Genomic DNA, 21,669 nt, shown 5'->3' with positions numbered 1-21,669 from the left:
GCTCGTGTGGCTGCTCGTCTTGGATAGGAAAAACGTTGCTGTGTTTGGTCGCTTCTGGCTTTGTCTCTCGGTGGTGCCGTTGAATGAATGGGGCTAAGCTAAATGCTATCGAAGTGTCGCAGCGCACTCCAGCGCTTACATGCACGCGCACAGATGATGGAGGGATGCGTCAACAATTCTTGGTTGAGGTGATAACATTTTGATGTTGAAGATGAGTAGACTATTCCTTTAAGGAACATTAATTCAAAGGAATAGTTTATTTCATTACACTGAAAAACTGTGTAAACTTAGACATCCAACTTTGTATTATTCATGTACATGTGCTTTTATTTTATTTTGTACAAACTCTGTATTAAATCTTTTTTTTTTGTTAAAGTCAGTGTAAAGTTATATTAAATATGGTGTTCTGAGTTTGCCACATCACAGAAAATGTGAAAATCCACAATCTTACTGCTATATGCCGCTAAAATCTACACACTGCACCTTTAAGACAGAAATGTGCAAAAACTGTTTAAAGGGGACATTTCACAAGCCTTTTTAAGACAGGGCTCCAGACTGCTACCAAATGGTCGCATTTTGCCAACAAAATTTGAGTGTGCTACTGAATTTTACATCCAGTCGCACATGTGCGACCAGTAAATTTGACCTTAAAGTAAAATTTTTTTGATGTGATGTGACACTGAATTTGAAACAGCACATTGTACTTTCTGCATCTATCATCAAAGTATTTATTAGTAATACAGTAGAAATGTGAATAATTGGTTAGCATGTTGATTTACGGTGTGTGCCCCTAAATTTTCTGGTTGTGCCCCTAAAATTTTCAGTTGGGGGCCACAATGCTCCTAGTGAAAAAAGTTAGTCTGGAGCCCTGTAAGATGTCAAATCTTTGGTGTCCCCAGAGTGCGTATGTGAAGTTTTAGCTCAAAATACCATATAGATAATTTATTTTAATATGTTAAAATTGCCACTTTGTAAGTGTGAGCAAAAACGTGCCATTTTTGGGTGTCCTTTAAAATGCAAATGAGCTGATCTCTGCACTAAATGGCAGTGCTGTGGTTGGATAGTGCAGATTATGTTGCGGTATTATCTCATTCTGACATTAAAAGGGGAGCCAAATTTCAATTACCTATTTTCTTACATGCTTGCAGAGAATGGGTTTACCAAAACTAAGTTACTGGGTTGATCCTCTTCTCATTTTCTGGCTTGACAGAAGCACTGGGGACCCAATTGTAGCACATAAACATGAAAAAAGTCTGATTTTTTTTATATGTCCCCTTTATCGGTTCAACTCCACAATTCAGTACTACACAGTTCGTTCTTTGTAAAATGTTTCGGCAATAAATTTCTAACATTTATAATGGGTTTTAAAAAACTCTATAATGATGCAAACTTGAATAAGGTATGTCACTACATTGAACTTAAATGTTATTCAGAATGAAACATTTCTTAAACAGACAAAAGTAACTTTTATATTTGATTTTAATTTGAGCAATTATGCCTTCTATATATTTTGTTTGTAACAAAATGATTATAAAACATATGACACCTCATATTTTTTAAGCTTGAACAGTAACTTTATTGAATGAAGACAACATAAGTAAAATCTGAATCAATCAATTCTCTGTACACTGTTTGGAAACTGTACATATTAAACAAATTATTAGGTTATAATCTGTGACTTACTCTGCTGAATAAAATGTTTAAAAAAACAAATTATGAAGAAGCATTCTGTGCAAATTATAAATTATACTGTTAACTGTAGATAAACATTATGAATTAGTACAAACACCAACAGCCATTAAACACACAATTAAAACTTATAACTTATAAGACTATACACGCACAACATTAAGCATTAAAAACTATGACTTATACAAAACATGCTGGACAAAATCCCACATTTAGTGGAATCCCACATTTCCAGAGTCTAGTTTTTTGGCCAGTCACAGAGAACGGCGATGAAGTGCCAAACAAGATTTTAAAATCTGGTCCCTGAACGTTTTGACAAGTGAACCGGTTGGCAGTTAGAGCACAGGGTACACTAGGAAATTCCCAAACTATACTGTCATACGTAATTCCAAATTATCTTTTCAGTCGGCCTTCAGGGCATAAAGCACATCGTCCTGACTTACATTGAGTCGGATACGGAGCAGCACATCCAGTCGACTGGCCTCAAGGAGAAGCAGGCGACAAGAACCCAGTCTCTGACAGACCGCCAACCCTTCAGACACGTTCACCGGATGCAGACCCTCAACACGACACAGAGCCTGGTGCTGGACAAACACCTGTGAGAAAAGGACAGCACAAAAAATAAGAACTAACAATAGTGACCATAAGTGTGATACTTCATGTGAAAGTAACTTATCATAAGAACTGCATTTTGCCTTTTCGATGTTGCATTTCATTGCATAGTGAAAATCCTTTTGGTATGTCTCAATAATGCAGATTCAACTGATTTATTAGGGCTAAGGTAACCTTCTCAGTGCTCAGATAAATCAGATGTAAATACAGTTAGGGGGCTGCGATGGGTATGACTTGGTAAAAGGTCAGTTGGTTAGCTAATAAATGGTAAATGGACTGCATTTATATAGCGCTTTTCACTCATTCATACACTAACAGCGTTGTCAGCCATGCAATACATTTTTAGCAAAAAGATGTGTTTTAACTACCTGCTGGAAAGTGGCCTCCTCCAGACCCAGTCGACGAAATTCTGCAATAACAGCTCTCAAAAAGAGCTGCTCCTGAAGAGAGGCACACCTATAATAACATTGGAATAGAATAAACATTAACCCTTTATGTGGGACAAATCTCTTTTGAGTGGGGAGGGAGTGAAAATGTGATATACACCTCCTAAAAGCCTAAACTTGGTCTTTTTTAAAGAAGACAATTTATGTTTGGAGGTGGAAATCCTAAATAAATAAACTGTTATGGCAGTTTAAAATTATTTTAAGAACATATTAATCTATAAATAAAATTATAAAAATGTAAATATTTCACAAAATAATAATGCAAACATGAAGCCAAAAGATGTTGTCTGTGTTACAGTTTCAGTGGTTTTACCAACAATAGCAACTAGGTGTCAACGGTTTGCTGCATCCTCTTGTCACAAATTATTAAATTACTGTCACTGCATTATTATTATTATTATTATTATTATTATTATTGCAAAAAGGTTTGGAATATGAAAACTACATTATTAGAGCTTTCCAATGGTACATAGTTTGTCAACATTTTTGAAGATTTATAATAGGATATAGTGTAATGATTAAATAATAATTAATATTATATACCTTGAAATATGAAAACAAAACTACATTCGGACAGCTTTCCAGTGATATATAGTGTGTCATGATTTTTTAGGTTTAGAGTGGAATTTTAGTGTTATAAATATGTAAAAACAAATTTGGCCTCTGACCTGTGGCCCCGTGACATTTTAGAAACTGACTCTCATTGCATCATAATTTTCCACAAATGATGAAATATGAAAACTACACTCTTTGAGTGTTCCAATTATATATAGTCTGTCAAGATTGTTTAGGTTTAGAACAGGGAATAAGTGCTATACATATTTAAAAACAAATTGTGTCCACCTGTGGCCGTGTGACATTTTAGAAACTTACTCTCACTACGTCATAATTTTCCTAAAATGGTGATAAAATATGAAAACTACAGAGCTTTCCAATGATATATAGTTTGTCAAGATTGTTTAGGTTTAGGATTAGGGTTGGGTACCGAAAGCCTATATGGGCGGTACCTACCGGACCGAATCAGATTTCGGTGCCTCATTTCGGTGCCTCTTAAATACATGAACGGTTGACTGTATTTTGCTCTCTGTAGCGCAAAAAGCATAATCACACAAGCACAGCACAATCGCTAGTTAAATTATACTGCACTCATATGGTGTAAATAATTTGAAGAGTTTGGTTCCAAAACGCAATAAATCCATTTTGACAAATTTTGGTAAAAACGTGTTTTCTATACCAAGAAAGTGACAAGATGAAAACAACTATTTTCTGTTACAAACTTTCACACAGCATCTTAAGGTTATAATAACATTAAAAATTCAAATCCATAAGTTGATTTTCAAAGATTTATTATAAAAACGGATTATTTTTTCCACAAAATGCAATAAATCCATGACAAGTTTTTATTCAAAATGCTATAAATCTATTGAATCAATAGCCTATATAAATGTGCATTCATCTTTGCCATGTTATATTCATTTAGTTGACTAGTTGTACACACTTATTGAAAATATAAACATTAATGTTATTAATCAAAACACTTACTTGTCATATTAAGATCACTGTCATTGCGGTTACTTGACGTCTTCGCTTAACGTCTTTCACTGCGATCGACTGTAAAATGTTTTCGGTCCTGCTCGATTTTCGTTGACTTTGAGTAAAATTATGTACAGTTTTTCATAAGATCCTCTGGGGTCAATGTGTTAGCATGAGAAGCTTGATGCTGTCGGGAGAACAAGCACCCGTCTCCCGAGTGCCTCTCAGGGAAATTGTTAGATGCTGATGGCTTACGTTTCTTTCCCGTCACAGAAAACCATCACAGGTTTAGCGATGCAATTAAAGTATTATTTTGTTTTGTTTGTTGATCACGTAGTACAAAGTAGATGAGGAAAACCAGGACTCCGTGTACTACGCGCGTCCGCCATTGTTTGTTTACATTGCGTGAACGGTGGGCTGTAATATCAGAAATGGAGTTATTGCGTTCTGTAAAAAAGTGGGAGTGGCGTTTGTCGCATTTTGGGAAAAAAGGGAGAAAAGATGACAGAATAACACGGCGGATATTGGATTTTGCGTAAAATTAAGAATTTACTTTTAACTACTGACCTGATATAATACTGATTTTGGCAGTAACTCATTTTTTTCAAAAATGGCGTTTATTGCGTTTTGGAACCAAACTCTTCATTTCCTGATTTACAAAATGCACTTGAATGTGAACGTCGGAAAGCTTTGATAATACATAGGATTCAAGTTTGATTTCTTCGCTTAACTTAGGTGAGTTTGTTCATATTTTACAATATTGTAGTTTTATATTGATAAAAAACAGAAACCAATCATTTGTTTTGAAAAATATAAGGATCTTTTTCGGTTTATTTATGTTATAGAGCAGGTAAAAATTTTTACGTCTATTCGTTCTTGTTAAACGTTTTGTTTAAAATAAGCGAGTCATTTTACTAATTTATTGATGTTCCGTTTTAATAAAAATATATTAATGAACAAGTAAGCATTCGTAGTAATGAAAAATTATGTCAATTAAGTCTTTCATTTATTTGTGTTTTAACGCAGATACCATCCGTCGAATTCGTTTTATTAATAAACAAGCAATATAAGCAAGTTTGTCATTGAAGCTACTATTTTATTGGAGTTGAGATTTTCGTTAAGAGTAATAATGAACAAAAATAATAAATAATGATTTTTTTACAAAAATTATATTAAATAATCTAATGTTAAAGATTAAATGTAGCCAACTTTTGAACTGCTTTGCCAAATATATTTTTATTTGAAATATGCGCTGTGTTTAATAAGTTTAAAATGTGAAAATCCTCATCTGCACATCCCTAATAATACAAAACGAACAAATTTTGTAAGAACATATGTCCAGGTTATTTTTATATTCTAATTTAAAAGAACAATTTGGAAAATGAGATCCTCAGAGGAGCGCGTGAATGCCGCAATTGATCTGACGGCAGTTTATTTTGCTAATATGGTAACATTTTTTCAGAGAATTTGCTAAAACGCATTACCTCACTAATGTTTTTATTAGTACTACGGCTGATATTGGCCTGAGATGGGCCGGGGCAGTCACGAGTGTCAAGTTCATCGGAGACAAGCAGAAAGCGTCAAAACATGAATGGTTTCACAAGCCGATAAGAAAATATTTGGGGTGAATTCCAAATGCCGTTTTGCGCCATTGAAGGGCACTTCACGAAGAGGATGTCGCATGAACAGTCGATCCAAATAAAGAGGAAAAGACGCTGTATTTTATTGCTCTATTTGCCAAGTGTGTTTAATTAGCCACACTATGAGATAGAATTGCACAACTTTCTAGAGAGTTAAAGAGATCTGATCTTCGAAGGGAATAGGAAATAGGGAAGATCCCTTTCGATTAGAACTCGCCCTTTATCTTTTTGTGAGCGGCAGCCGTAGGCTTTAACCAATCATTGAACAGATTATTAACAACCAATCATAGAACATTTTTCTGAGCTCAAAGTGGAGTGTTGAGAAGATTTTATTTAAATCACAAATCAAAAATCTCATGAAGAAATCAAGAATGCAGGTCTTAAAAGATGATTATTAATAAACAAGGCAAATCATTAATAAACAAATAATTAGGACAAACAGAGAAGAATTTTCATTGTGTTTTATGCTATACTTTCATCTACCATCTTTTTGTGACTATTTTTTCAAAGAATCGCTTTAGGCACCGGAACCGTTTTAAAAGTATCGATTTGGCACCGGTATTAAAAAACCCCAAACAATACCCATCCCTATTTAGGATAAGGTATTAGTGTTACAAATATATAATAACAAAGTGGGCCTGCCTGTGACCTGTGGCAATATATCAAACAATATATAGTTTGTCATGATTGGATCAGAATTCACACACAAAACGCAGAAGTAAACGTAGGTGTCCCACTGACGGGACAGTGACATTAGCAGAATATAAATGTTTTGAGGCACACTCTCTTCATAAATGAATCAATTACTCTCCCTAGAGAATGTATTTGATAAAACACTGTTAAAATATGTATTCTAGAGGCTTAGACCTTTTCAATGATCTATAGTTTGTCATAATACATAAATATTTACATGCAAAATATTGATGTAAACTCAGGTTTTCAGCTCACGGGACGGCGCCATGTTTTATTATCACACAACTAAGGAGATTGTGACCACATCAACTATGTAAAAAGTGTATACAATCACATAGACATACACAATTTCTTTACCTAATGGCTGTGATGTAGGAAGACGAAAACATCTCATCCAAGGCCTCCATCACATGACTCATTCCGACCAGTCCGCCATTCTTCTGGTGACTAGCAGAGTGCTCACAAATTTCAGTGGCCCGTCTGCAGATATCAAGGCAACGTCGTGCATCACCAGAAAGCGCTGCAACCTAAAACACCATAAATTTCATCTTACTGACTCAGAAACACACGTGATCCAAAAAATATTTGCACACTCAAGGAATAGTTCACCCGTAAATGAAATGTTTACATTTACTCACCTTCATGCCATGCCATATATAAGACTTACATTTTACTTATTTTAAAAACATGTCTGTCTTTTTAAAAAATATTTAAAGGGATAGTTCACTTAAACATGTAAATTCTGGCATCATTTACTTACCCTCATGTTGTTACAAATCTGTAAATTTCTTTGTTCTGCTGACCACAAGGGAAGATATTTTGACCAATGTTTGTAACCAACCCGTTTTTGAACACCATTGACTTCCACGGTAGTATTTTTCCCACTGTGGAAGTCAATGGTGCTTCTGTTTTTCTTCTTTATTACAAATTATGGGTTTTTGTAAGAAAAGCGTTTATATTTGAGTTTACACCACCTCTCGCAACAAGAGGAAGAACTTAGTAGAGAAGAAAATAGTTTTTGTTGTACACTTCTAGTTTGTAAATTGTCATTTGCTGTGAGAAACCTAAAAAAAATCCAGAAATCCCAATATATGATTTTTTAACTATTTATTTGTATTTGAACACCTGTCTATCAGCTAGAATTCTGATCCACAAAGGTTTGTTAGTCTGCTTTTAAATGTCCACCTTCACTCCATTTATTATCCTAAATTAGATGCACCTGTTTGAGGTCGTTAGCTGCATAAAGACACCCGTCCACCCCATACAATCAGTAAGAATCCAACTACTAACATGGCCAAGACCAAAGAGCTGTCCAAAGACACTAGAGACAAAATTGTACACCTCCACAGGCTGGAAAAGGCTACGGGAAAATTGCCAAGCAGCTTGGTGAAAAAAGGTCCACTGTTGAAGCAATCATTAGAAAATGGAAGAAGCTAAACATGACTGTCAATCTCCCTCGGACTGGGGGCTCCATGCAAGATTTCACCTCTTGGGGTCTCAATGATCCTAAGAATGGTGAGATATCAGCCCAGAACTACACTGGAGGAGCTGGTCAATGACCTAAAAGAGCTGGGACCACCGTTTCCAAGATTACTGTTGGTAATACACCAAGATGTCATGGTTTGAAATCATGCATGACACGAAAGCTTCCCCTGCTTAAACCAGCACATGTCCAGGCCCGTCTTAAGTTTGCCAGTGACCATTTGGATGATCCAGAGGAGTCATGGGAGAAAGTCATGTGATCAGATGAGACCAAAATAGAACTTTATGGTCATAATTCCACTAAACGTGCTTGTAGGAAGAATGATGATGAATACCATCCCAAAAACACCTTTCTTACTGTGAAGCATAGGGGTGGTAGTATCATGCTTTGGGGTTTTTTTCTGCACATGGGACAGGGCGAGTGCACTGTATTAAGGAAAGGATGATCGGGGCCATATATTAAAAGATTTTGGGGAACAACCTCCTTCCCACAGTTAAAGCATTGAGACGGGTCAAGGATGGGTCTTTCAAAATGACAATGACCCGAAGCACACAGCCAAGATAACCATGGAGTGGCTCTTTAAGAAGCATATCAAGGTTCTGGCGTGGCCTAGTAGCCAGCCTCCAGACCTAAACCCAATAGAGAATCTTTGGAGGGAGCTCAAACTCTGTTTCTCAGTGACAGGCCAGAAACCTGACTGATCTAGAGAAGATCTGTGTGGAGGAGTGGGCCAAAATCCCTCCTGCAGTGTGTGCAAACCTGGTGAAAAACTGTTTGACCTCTGTAATTGCAAACAAAGGCTACTGTACCAAATATTAACATTGATTTTCTCAGGCGTTCAAATACTTATTTGCAGCTGTATTATACAAATAAATAGTTAAAAAATCATACATGATTTCTGGATTTTTATTTTAGATTATGTCTCTCACAGTGGACATGCACCTACGACGACAATTTCAGACCCCCTCCATGATTTCTAAGTGGAAGAACTTGCAAAATAGCACGGTGTTGAAATACTTATTTTCCTCACTATATCTGTGTGACAAAGACAATAATTTTAAGCACCTCTAGATGCACCTGTTTCATACAGAAACCACTGGTGGGCCTAAGATGTAACCCACACCAGCCTTCCTGAAAACTGTAAACCCAGTTTAAAAATGTCACACCCCAAAAAATAAGATGTGTGACTGAGAATAAGTTCTCTTTCTATATAACTCTATTACCCATATAGTCTATGGGTAATGACATAGTTTTCACCTTTCTTGAGACGAGCTGGAGAGCATCTTCTTCAAATGCCTTCACTCTGTTCAGTCTTGACGTGATGATTTGTTGTAACTGTTTGAAGGTGTATGGCTGGAAGGACATTCTTGTCAGACCCTAAAATGCAGACAAAAGGCATTTACTGCAGGCAACACATTTCCATCACAAAAAAAAAATTTGCTTTCAGTCATAATTGAATACCTCCGCAAAAATGATCTTACCAGTCGACTGGCTACACGGTTTATCATGATTCTCTCGGGCAAGTCCATAGTGTTTGCTATAGTTAGCACCACCAGGCGAGCATTTCGTCTGGTCGGCCAATCAAACAAGTTATACATCACGTTCTGTTTCCGGGTCCACAATAGATCAAGCTAAATGAAAAACATAACATAGGACATAAGATGTGTGCCGAAAATATCAATCAATATACACAAAAGGTATATATGAACAGCAAGGTTACAGAAGTGTCTTACCTCATCTACTAAAAGCACAGTAGTCTCTTTTTTGGGTGCTGGGGCACTGAAACGCTTCTCCAAAAGGGCGGCAGCATGGTCAGGTGTTGCTTTTTGATCGGTCAGTTTCTAAAAACAGGTGCAAACCACAAATTCACACAAAATATCACACATTAACAAGATGAGTAAACTGAGAGGGGGGAAAGAAAGCAGCGTATAGACCTGCAGTATCTGTACGTAAGCCTGGTGAGGGTCTGTCATTTTCATCCCGTTAATCTCAATGAAGCGGAACTGAGGGATCTCATCTTGTTCTGCGGACAGCTCAAGAGACCGGATCACCTCATGTACCGTGGCAGTCTTACCGGTACCAGGAACACCTGAAATATACATACACCTGCAGAACAAAAGGACAAATATGTATACTTTATTTATGACTTTTGTTATGGATATGAGTCTGGTAAACCTAAATGAGAGTTTTACCCTCCAGTCCCATCAATGACTTTACTCTCCACAAAGTTGTAGATGTCCTGAAACTCTTGTTCTCGACAGGGCAAAGACTCTGGGACTGAAGACACATGTAACCTGTAGCAAAAGCACAGAGAATAAGTATAACATTTTAAATAATCTAAGATCTCAACTTTAATGTTTTAGTAAATTCAACAAAATGTATTGAACTTACTGGATATATATGGAACAAAGGAAAATAAAAATGACAAACTCAGACAATACATTTTTATGCTGATGCAGACTGGTTTATGCCGGTTAATGCTAACATAATGCTGGTCTTAGTGGTGAACAAGAAGCCATGCCACAACTAAAACTTAGCTGGTCAACCAGCATGGCCAACATAACCATGTTGTTTTAGCATAGTGGGACTTTTAGGTTTTTTACTCACCGTGCTCGAGCTTCTTCCAGAACATTCCCTGGCTTTCTGGCTGGTGCACTTCTGCTAGGAATGCTGGGAGTGGCGTGACGTGGTGTACGTGGGGTAGCTGGAGTCGTCTGCAGTTAAATATAATAAAGAATGATAAATTTTTTGGCTCAATGTAATTTTGATGTGATGGTGCATGAAATGATTGCAGAAGTGAAGTTTGTGGTACCTTTTTGCTGGGTGTTTTACGTGGCGTTCTTGCAGAAACGCTGGTTTTCTCAGTAGTGTGCGTTGTCTTGGAGCCTCTACGCCTCTTCACTATGAGCTCATCTTCACTGTCGATCTTTGCCTCCTCATCCTCGTCGCTGCTGCTCTGAAGGTCAAGCTTTGCAGGTACGAAGCAGTCATCGTCATCGTCGCCATCTTCACCATCTGACTGAAGGTCAGCCTTGTTGCCCAGCATATTTCTAAAAAAAAAAAAGACATTGCTTAATTAAAAAAATCTTGTCTTATTAACTTAAAACCCAGACCTAAATCTTACTAAATGTGAGAAGAATTCAAAAGCCAGCATCAAAACTATGGAATAACATATTTATGTTGTCACTATAAAAATCCAAAATAAATCAAAACGGTTATATGTACCGATCTCCAAAGTAGCCAAATTTCGCAGAATTAAAAAAACTAGGGCTGTGCAAAAAATCGGCCGCGATTCTCATGCGCGTTTCATCAGTAAAGCCGGTTCCGTGATTATCGCCATCAGCTTCTTTCAGACGGAGCGGCATTTACTACACAGAGCCGTAGTTCACAGAAAAGCTAGGCAAAATCGCATAGATTATCGGAATCGATTTTCCACGATTATGAGGGCAATTTTGCCTAGCTTCTCCTTATACTACAGCTCTGTGTAGTAAATGCCGCTCCATCTGAAAGCAGCTGATGGCGATTTACTAATTTCACAAAATTCAAGCCGAAGATCAGACATTTAATCTGGAAAGGCAAGTTATTCAACTAAAAAATGGCACACAGAACCGCAGGCTGAATAGATGTCCGTACATTAACGTAACATGATCAGTTATTTACACGACACAAAATAGCATACATAACTAGAAGGCTGAATAGGCTAAACGAACAGAATAAGCCAAAGCGCATCAAGTTCGCAGGCTTGTCATTCCACATCACTGAATCCATTAAATTATAAATAGCAGCATATAGCAGCCTCTCGCGGCTGTAGACGGTTGTGTTGTCTCTTGGATCATATATTTCAAAATTAATTAATTCATACTGACTTACAAGTCACGCCTGACTACAAGTCGCAGGACCAGCCAAACTATGAAAAAAGTGTGACTTATAGTCCGGAAAATATGGTAATGCCCATTTAAAGGTGCCCTTCCTCTGGCGTTTTTATTGTTTTAGACTGTTGTCTGAGGTCTACTCATGATGTTTGCATGATTTTTACATCCAAAAACATAAAAAGCAATAAGTAATAGGCTATTTTGTACCCTGGTTTTGAGGCTGGTTAGAGAAGTGATCCGTTTTAATGGGCGGGCTGCATTGACGACTTGGAAGTAAACACCCACTGCTATTATTGGATAACAGTTTTTCGTTCAAACTAACTTTCAATTTAATCTCATGTGTAATCAGTTTAATGTCAAGTGAGTGTCTTAAGACACAGTGTCTTTCTTACACACGCATATTTTATCATAAACCCTTGTGACACACACACGCGTGTCTTTTATCGTAAACCCACGCACAAAAACACACACACAAACACACACTCTCACACGTGTCTTTTATCGTAAACCCTTTCGATGCGCGTGTAGCAGCGCATGCACGCACACACACACACACACACACACGTCTTTTACACAAACCCTTTCGACACACGTGTACCGAACGCACAAACACACACGTCTTTTATCACATTCGATGCGTGTGCATCATGAATTTGCGTGAATCGCGTCCCTCTAAAGAGAACTCATAGTGACACAAAGTACTAAAGTGTTTTACTCGCACACACGCGTGCGTGTCTTTTATCATAAACCCTTTCAACGTGTGTGCAGCATAAATTCGCGTCCCTCGGAAGAGAAAACACCGGCCACTACAGTGACACATAGTACTAAAGTGCTTTACTCACATAAGCTGCGCCATTCTGTCCGGATCCGCTTTTTAATCGCAGTCTCTCTTCAAATCCAGCGTTCTTCTGAACATCCAAATATGTAGCAACTGTTATGATTCCCTCGTTTAATAGGAATGATGTCTCTCGACGAAAAACAATGGCCCGATTACGGTACGGTTGACGTTTAGCCATCCTTGCTGTAACTTGTTATGAAAACTAACTCAACTACACGTAATATGTGGGCGCGGGCTCAAGTTGAAGAGCTCATGAATATTAATGACCTCGATCAGTTCCACGTCACACTGAGTTTCAAACTGACCTGATTTCTCCGCTTATTTCTTTTCAGTGGCTAGAGCTGACAGAGGAGGCGGAAGTTAATTTTCACATTCACGACACAACACAAACACACATGGACCTAACACATATCAAAAAATACAAGTAAAAACGGTTTTATGTGGAAGGGCCTCTTTAATACTAAATCTTTAATAATCACAGAGCTTAAGCAGCTGTTCCGCAACTGTTTTAGCAACGTGTGTGGCATTTACCTATAACTCAAACTACTGATCCACGTGCTCAACTGTGTTGATGTGATTGGTTACATGTCTGTGAAGTTGGAAACCAATGCGATTTTAAACCACGGGAATGAGATTGTCTCCAATTTTATGGACAAAACTACCCAGCAATGGCGTTGAATAGTGAATTTGCACATGGCTTGTCTTAAAACATTAAAAACACCACATGATTTTCCCCAAAGGGAGACTTTAAAATGGACTTACAGCTGCTTTCGGATGCGTGCGGACACAACCTGGGCAGATTTCCTCTTGGACCGAGGGGTTGCAGCTGTCTGCACAGGTGAATCTTCATGCTCCTCTTCAGCTCTATAAGTTTGTGCACAGATATATGGAAACAACAGACTCAACATTAAAATGCATTGTAGTTAAACCATGACACCATGTGACGTCGCCAGCTGCCTATCATGCGTTATTAGTCTTTTTGTGTCCATGTGAACTGAGATCCTTTTAACAAGGTTGCCACCTGTACAAATCGCAAGATTTTTCTGTTTTCAGTATACATTGTTGTTATTGAAACATACCCTAAATTAAGACCTGAATGAAGAATAAATTAAGAAAGAATTTGCCTTTTGCTTCGTTCTTTAAAGAACAGTGTAGAGCAAGTATAGTATGACATGTCAAAAACATAATGTCAGCATCTCAACTCACAACAAATAATGCAATTTAGAGCAACATCATAAACAAGACATTCAGTGCTCAAAGAACTAATAATTCCACTGCGGTTTGGCTTACAAACTGGCTACAGTCTAAAATGGGGACATTGTGCCTCCAACTGGTCAAACAAAGAAAAAAATAGCCAACTGCAATAGCCATAATAAACTTGATGATAACTAAAGCAGGATTATTATACAAGACAAATCAAGAACTTACAAAGCAGCAAGTGTCGGTTCTTTGAGCGCAGTTGAATCTTTCCTCCTGGATGGAGTCCTGTTTCAACAGCAGACGTGACAGAAGTCATTTTAGATTAACGAAAAACAAGCAGGGGCCACCAGACGACAACATTTAACTAGTAGTTGTGTGCAATTAGTGCCAAATTACCCAGAATGCCCTGTGTCCGGTAATGACAAACAATCCATAAAAGTGAGTCTACATCCCCTCTGTGCTTTTGTGCCTGACACCCAGATAGGAGGGACAGAGGAACGTTACTTACTTTGGTCCCCTTAGACCTGCTCTCCTAGGAGTTGCTTCCCTTTTCCGGGGAGTTCTGCCTGTGCTAACCAGTGGCTCTGGATCATCGTCCTCAAGCGGCTGCAGCCCAAAAAAGGTACTAGGAGGGCAGCGGGACTTATATAACCAGACTGTACTGATGAGGTATAAGACCATTAAAACTGGCTGAAACTAAACTGATCAGTGCAAAGGGCAAAAGAATGCGAAGTGTGTAATATTAGAAATTCCAAAAACACTTCCATCCTCTGTTTTTAAAGGTCCACTTTGAACAGATCCCTTCGGTTAATTAAGCATTGCAAGATTTCAGATCGCTCAAACTAAGAGCAATTTTAAAATACCACTGAGCCAGTGTTTATATTTTAATTTATTTATCACCATCCCAGCATCTATATAGTTATATTCGTGATGTTTATGTTAATCTATACACATGTTTATCTACACACAAGTTGGGGATGGACAATTTGGCAAGGGCATCTCCATTTCACCAAACCTTCATGTCTTTAGACTGTGTGAGGAAACTGGAGTACCCTGAATAAACCCATGCTGATACAGGGAGAGCATGCAAACTCCACACTAGACTCGTTACCGTTCCCCTTCGAATGACACAAATAAAAATTGCAATTCCCATATATTGCAAAAATATATATTTTTTATGCTCGGGTGAGGAGGTTTTTCAAGCAATATGAAAAGGAATAAGGCAAAACTGCAATTTTCACATTTGCAGGTCACTTAAAGGTGGAGTGTGTACATTTTCGCTGCATCTAGTGGTGAGGTTGCGAATTGAAACCAACGACTTAGTCCACTGCTCACCCCTCGCTTTTGAAACGCATTTAGAAGCTACGGTAGCCACCACCGGACAAACATGTCATTGGGGACAACTTGGTAAAAAAATGTCCATTAAGGGCTTCTGTAGAAACATGGTGGCACAAAATGGCGACTTCCATGTAAGGGGACCCTCAGTGTATGTAGATAGAAACGTCTCGTTCTAAGGTAATAAACACATAATGGTTCATTATGAAAGGTCTTTATACACCCCTGATAATATAGTTTTGTATATTATTTTGCATTTCTGTCAAGAGATCCTTCTAAAAATTACACACTGCACCTTTAACATGTAAAAGTCACAAGATCACTATTTGAATATGGTGTGGTAATACAGAAGAGGTGTGTACGACTTCATGTGGCATCGTAAGAACTGACAAATGCATGACTCAAAAATACCACAAGAGCGATTTGAGAGTCAAGTGCCGTATATGCTATCGTTCTAGCGCAGTGGACTCCAAAATGTTGCCCGCATGAAGTCTAGAGTTGCCCGCCAAAGCAAATTCTATTAATAGCCTTATTAGCAATTTTTTTATATTAGCTTGGCTTCTTTTATGCATGTTAACATTTTGAACAATGATAAAACATATCAATAAGTAAAATTAAATCAACAAAGTAAAACAAAAAAGGTTTTGAGTAGAAAACATAAAAAAAGTAGGCCTCAATATTGTTTTATCCTTTGTGGTAGCCCATGCTCAAAAAAGGTTGGAGACCCCTGCTCTAGCAGTATTTTGCTGTCATTCGCATGCCGATCTGTTCTGCGCCATATGAAGTCAAACACATGGTTTTTGGAATGACTTATTGCGAGAGAACACAAATAAGTTTTTGTAATATTGGTTAATGAAAACACCATAATCGCAATATTTTTTTTTTGCGACATTTAGAAAATAGGGATCAAGTGTAGCACAAATCTTTAAGGAAACCAGGCTACAGAAAGGCCGAGGCCCGCAGCAGGGATCGAGCCATTGTTTATAAGCTTTTGGAAAACTTAACCTACAAATGAAGAGTTTGGTTCCAAAACACAATAAATTTAACTAATTTCGGTTAAAACGTGTGTCTATATCAAGAAAGTGACAAGATGAAAACCACTATTTTCTGTTACAAACTTATACATAGCATCTTAAGGTTACAATAACATAAAAATCAAATTTATAATTTGATTTACAAAGATTCACACAAACTGATTATTATTTCCGCAAAATGCAAGTTTTTGTCAAAATGCTATAAATCTATTGAATCAATATATAAATGTGCATTCATCTTTGCCATGTTATATTCATTTAGTTGACGAGTGGTATACACTGATTAAAAAAAATAATTCATTTTTTAACTCGATTTTCATTAATTGAGGAAAATAATGGAAAGTAAATTTTCATAAGATCCCTTGGGGTCAATGTGTTAGCATGACAGAAACTTGATGCTGTTGTGTGAGAATAAGCAACAGCCGGCATTTTTCCTTCGCCCAATGGCCTCTGACGTAAATCATCAGATTTTGATGGCTTCTGTTTCTTCCCCACCACAGAAAACCACCACAGGTTTATCAATGCCATCAAAAGTATTATTTTGTTTTTGTTTGTTTGTTGATCATGAAGTACAAAGTAGATGAGGAAAACTGGATTCAGTGTGTATTCAAAGAGGTGCCCTTATTGTTTACAATGCGTGGAATGGTGCACTGTGATTGGTTGAGTGGATTTATTGCATTCTGCAGAGAAGAAGGAGTGGAGTTTATCACGTTTGGGGGAAAAAGGGAGAAAAGGTGACAGAATAACACAGTGGATATGGTATTTTGCATAAAATTAGGAAATGTAGTTTTTAATACTGACCAGATACAATACTGATTTTGGCGTAAACTTTTTTTTTAATGCCGTTTATCGCGTTTTGGAACCAAACTTTTCAAATAACTTATTGCCGCTGCGATTTAACCTTTTAAAGTTGGAGAAAATGTTTCTTTAAAAATTAATATTACACATTTTACCATTATATCAGTTAACCGTTGAACTGTAAAGCCGTGGTCATACTAGACTTTCGGCATGCAAAATTACTATGCAGACCCTGCGTATATGGGATCCAACCAGACATAAAGTTAATTTTTTAGCACAAGCTTGCCTTTTCAGTTTGACGCACTCACATGCGTATGAATAGAAATCAATGAAACAAAAAGTTCAGTGTGATCATGGCATAACAGTTAGACATGACAAGCTAAACATTTTAAGGTATTATGAACTCAACATGTATTATGAAGACATTGTGTCAACAGATGCATAACATTTATGTATAGACGTACCTGGATGCACGGTCATTTTCCTGTGCGGCTGTGGTGGCTTTTTCAATAGTGTCTAAGGACAGAGGGGTCAATCTAATAGAAATGGAAATGCGGCCCGTCGGAGAAGTATTCAACTTAGACGTAAGCTTTCTTGTGGTCTCATCGTTGCTTTTTAGGTCTTCATCAAGAATCTCACCCAGAACTTCATCTCGAGTCCTGTTTTTACTCGGACCTACAATTATATAACAGAACTATCTTTATACAGATTATGTAAGCGATCTGGTCGGACATATTAAAATTGATGAAAAATGTCACTCACTGCACAAGTCCAACTTCTTGCGAACATGCGGTCCGGAGGCAGCCCTGCTTCTCCTCTTTGCGCTGAGAGCTTTAGCTGCAGAGAGTTTGGAGGCAGAGTGGAGAGACTCCGCCTCCGCCTCGACTGTGCTAATCTTGCCGGCACTCATGCTGCCACGGGTTAAGACGCCTGACATTGCCCTCTTCATTACCGTGGGGTCCGGAGTCGGAAGAATGCGAGTCTGGGGTCTGCGTGAGGACGGTGGAGGGGATTTAGGGCTCTGAGGTGGCTGCATTAGCTCAGGGTCCAATGGATGGAAAGCTTTAGTGTCCCACGAGAGTTTGACAAAGAGGGTGTCTTTGCTCTTTTCCTCTGGGAAAGGCTCTTCAGCTGAGACATGCTGAATCTACAGATTTAAAAATAACAGATTTTGTTTAGAATGAACTAAAATACCCTTTCAGATAAGCAAAATATCTAAAGTGGTCTAATTTTGTAAATATGAGCTGCATTAGAAAGGTCACAAATCTTTCTGCACCTGTACTGTTGCAAGGATGGTCTCTGCATCCACTTCATTATCACAAGAGTGTTCCTGGTAGTAAAAAATCTCCTGAGGATGGGGGTCTCTGCCCAAAAGCTTTCTTTTGTTTTGAGGTACCTCACACATCCGCACAAACCACTGGACCACAGCAGTCTTCTTTTTCCCTGAATCTGGAAACAAATGTTTCATTTACTAACAAGGAACTATGCTGTCAATTCTATATGAAATACGACCGTAGATATTCCTACCATCAGAGTAGAGTTTGACAAGTTGTGCAACAAAGGGATTGTCGTCATCATCTCCTTCAATTAGAATGTACTGGCCTAAAGACACCTTTGCATTTTCAGGCCTTCCCTCCACAGAAATGGTCAAGGACCTGTGCGAGACATGATTGATCATCACTGCTTTTTACAGTCACGTTAAAAATTACAGCAAACACAAAACGTTTTACGTTTCACAACATTGTATTTTGGTTGTAATTAGGTAATGTTGGAGCACAACATTCTAAAAATGTTTTTAAAATCACACCCTAATTTAAAAAAAAAAACAAAGTAACGAAAAAAGAAGTTTTTAAAACAATGTAAAAGTACCGAGCCCCTAAGGCGACATTGGAATAAAAAAAATTCTAAAGTTTAGTTTCATATGCTCACTAGGGATGTAACATGTGTCCCATTAAAAATGCCTGTCTGAAATCGATTCTGAATCGCAAGGCTGCGATTCTTTGTTTCATGCACAGCTTGTGCGTGTGCTACGCATTTGGTCAGTAGGAAGTCCTTATCAATCTACAATCATTATGAGTCGGAGTCGTTTATAACGTGCATTTAAAAAAGCAACACTTGATAAACAAAATCATTCAAAATATTCCTTATTTTTATGAAAATATCTTAAACAATTTGAAGAACAGCAATATAAATATTCCTGTAGACATTTCATAAAGCTGCTCCTTCTGCTCACGCGAAGCCCTCATGTGCAGAATTTAAATGACTTCAAACCACGTTTAGTTTCGGGTGCTCACGTAAACTTTCGCACACGCATGTGAAACTACCACGTGTGTGCACGTAAAAGTTTCACGTGAGCACGCAAAACTAAACGTGGTAGTTTCGTGTGCACACGCAAAAGTTTCAGATGAGCACGCAAAAGTTTCATGTGCGCACGTGAAACTAAACTGTATTTATTTTTTGCTCCGTGTCCCTTAAAGCACCTAATTGGAACGTTTTCTTTAAAAAAATTAAATATCACGTCAATTTACTTCGAAAACAAAACCAGACGGAAATGAACCATTTGTTAGATGTTTTTTAAGGTGTTAAAATAACGTAATCATAACGTTGGAATAAAATGTAAATATCACGTCTGTTTACTATGAAAACAAAACCAGACCGAAATGAACCATTTGTTAGACGTTTTATTTAGGTGTTAAAATAACGTCATCACAACCTTTTCATAACATGAAAAAAAGTTTTTTGTAAAGTTTTTGTGTTTGCTGGGAAGTAACTAATAATTCCCTTCTAATAATGCCAAGGGGTTGAGTTTAAATTAGGGATGCTCCGATCAATGCCGATCTCCACTAATAATACGTGGCCGATCACTATTCTTAATCGGATAGCCGATCTTATTACAGCTATTTCATGTACTACGGCTTTTGATCAGTAAGTCCTTATCGATATAAATCACTGTTAGTTTGAGTCGTTTATAACATGCATTTGAAAAAGCAACACTCGTCAAACATAATTATTAGCATATTCTTTATTATCATGAAAATACCTGAAAAGGTTTGAAAAACAGCAATATAAATATATCCTTCAGCCATTTCATGGAGCTGCGTCTCATCATAGCTGCGTGTGTATTGTTCTTCGTCTACAGCGCATTTTGAGTTTCTGCACGAGAGCGCCCCCTGGCATTTGGATGTGGTGGCATTTCACAGTAATTCATTGAGAAACATAGCAAGCGTTATCGGCCGATCGATCGGAGCATCCCTAGTTTAAATCCTGAGGAATCTGCATATTCATGAAACGCATCTGACAAAAAGTTATTTATTTTTAAGTCATAAAGAAAACTTTCTGTAATTTCTGTGCACTTTTTATCCCAATATAAATAGGAAAAGTTATATTCTCTAGAGCAATGTCGCTAACATTTTCAGGCCTGGAAATGAATTATCTACAGGTGTTATTGGTTTTAAATCTATTTGAGTTCAACGTTATTTAAACATGACTTTGCACTTACTTATAGTAGAGTCTTCTCAGCTTTCTGTCTTCACTGATAGGTGCACCATTCCATTTGTAAGATCTTCTCACTCTTAATCTTGTGAAATAGCGGCTCATGGTACAGATCAGGGCCTGTATTACAGAAAAAACTTAGTAACACTGAATCCTGTCTTATCTGTTAAGAATCCACTGTGATTTCAATTGGAAATCCATTTAGCAGATTGAACGTGTCAGATCTTAAAGGGATAGTTCATCCAAAAATGAAAATTCTGTTGTTATTTACGCACCATCATGTTGTTACAAAGCTGTATAAAAAATGTGTCAAAAAATTGTCACATTTTATGAACACAAAGGAAGATAATTTGAGAAATGTTTGTAACCAAACCATTCGTGGACCCCATTCACTTCCATAATAGGAAAACATAATAATATGGAAGTAAATGGGGTCCACGAACGGTTTAGTAACAAACATTTCTTAAAATATCTTCCTTTGTGTTCATCAGAACAACGAAATTTATACAGGTTTGTAACAACATGAGAGTGAGTAAATGATGACAGAATGTTCATTTTGGGGTGAACTATCCCTTTAACTTAGAACTTAAGAGAAGTTAAATGTAGCAAAAACTGCAAAAGTAACTTAACTAACCAGAAAACTTACAGTTCAAACAGTTACAATGTCTGCTACATTAGGATTAAGTATCCAAAAATTAATATTAACATTAATGTGTTTATAACAAACGGATATGTCTATGTAAACGCCTTGTCATTCACACTATTTACAAAACTTTTAACGACATGAACCGCTTTATCTTACCAGTTGAAGTCGTTTGCAATCGTAATAATTTACTTATTTAACGCCTAAATACGCGATACTTACATTAAAATATGTACAAAGTTAAACACATACTAAAAACCACGACAAACATAAAACAAGCGAGCTAGTCATACGACCATTTCGCGCGCAGATAACATGTGACGAGTATTTGATTGGACAGAAAAAAATTCTCCTCCCATTT

General features: G+C 37.4%; 1 protein-coding gene across 2 annotated transcripts; it reads right to left on the bottom strand.

Moving 5' to 3' along the window:
* Positions 1-1,552: 1,552 nt before the first annotated feature.
* orc1 (origin recognition complex, subunit 1) lies at positions 1,553-21,632 on the bottom strand. Of its 2 annotated transcripts, XM_055212321.2 has the most exons (19): positions 21,468-21,632; positions 20,673-20,785; positions 18,701-18,828; positions 18,450-18,622; positions 17,936-18,320; positions 17,638-17,848; positions 14,515-14,631; positions 14,235-14,291; positions 13,569-13,670; positions 10,909-11,146; positions 10,704-10,810; positions 10,289-10,390; positions 10,031-10,202; positions 9,830-9,937; positions 9,578-9,727; positions 9,354-9,473; positions 6,971-7,140; positions 2,670-2,757; positions 1,553-2,285 (listed from the first exon to the last, which is right to left on the bottom strand). In XM_055212321.2, the coding sequence occupies exons 2-19, from the start codon at positions 20,768-20,770 to the stop codon at positions 2,091-2,093; spliced, it is 2,721 nt and encodes a 906-aa protein (XP_055068296.2). In that variant the 5' UTR covers positions 20,771-20,785; positions 21,468-21,632; the 3' UTR covers positions 1,553-2,090. The 2 variants fall into 2 exon arrangements, with proteins under 2 accessions (XP_055068296.2, XP_055068297.2); XM_055212322.2 differs by lacking the exon at positions 14,515-14,631 and having other exon boundaries at positions 21,468-21,631.
* Between the last annotated feature and the right edge of the window lie 37 nt (positions 21,633-21,669).

This window comes from Misgurnus anguillicaudatus, chromosome 8, assembly GCF_027580225.2.
Source record: "Misgurnus anguillicaudatus chromosome 8, ASM2758022v2, whole genome shotgun sequence".
NCBI classification, from domain to species: domain Eukaryota; kingdom Metazoa; phylum Chordata; class Actinopteri; order Cypriniformes; family Cobitidae; genus Misgurnus; species Misgurnus anguillicaudatus.
The sequence above is the reverse complement of the archived record's forward strand: the minus strand, read 5'-3'. Positions and strand labels throughout refer to the sequence as shown.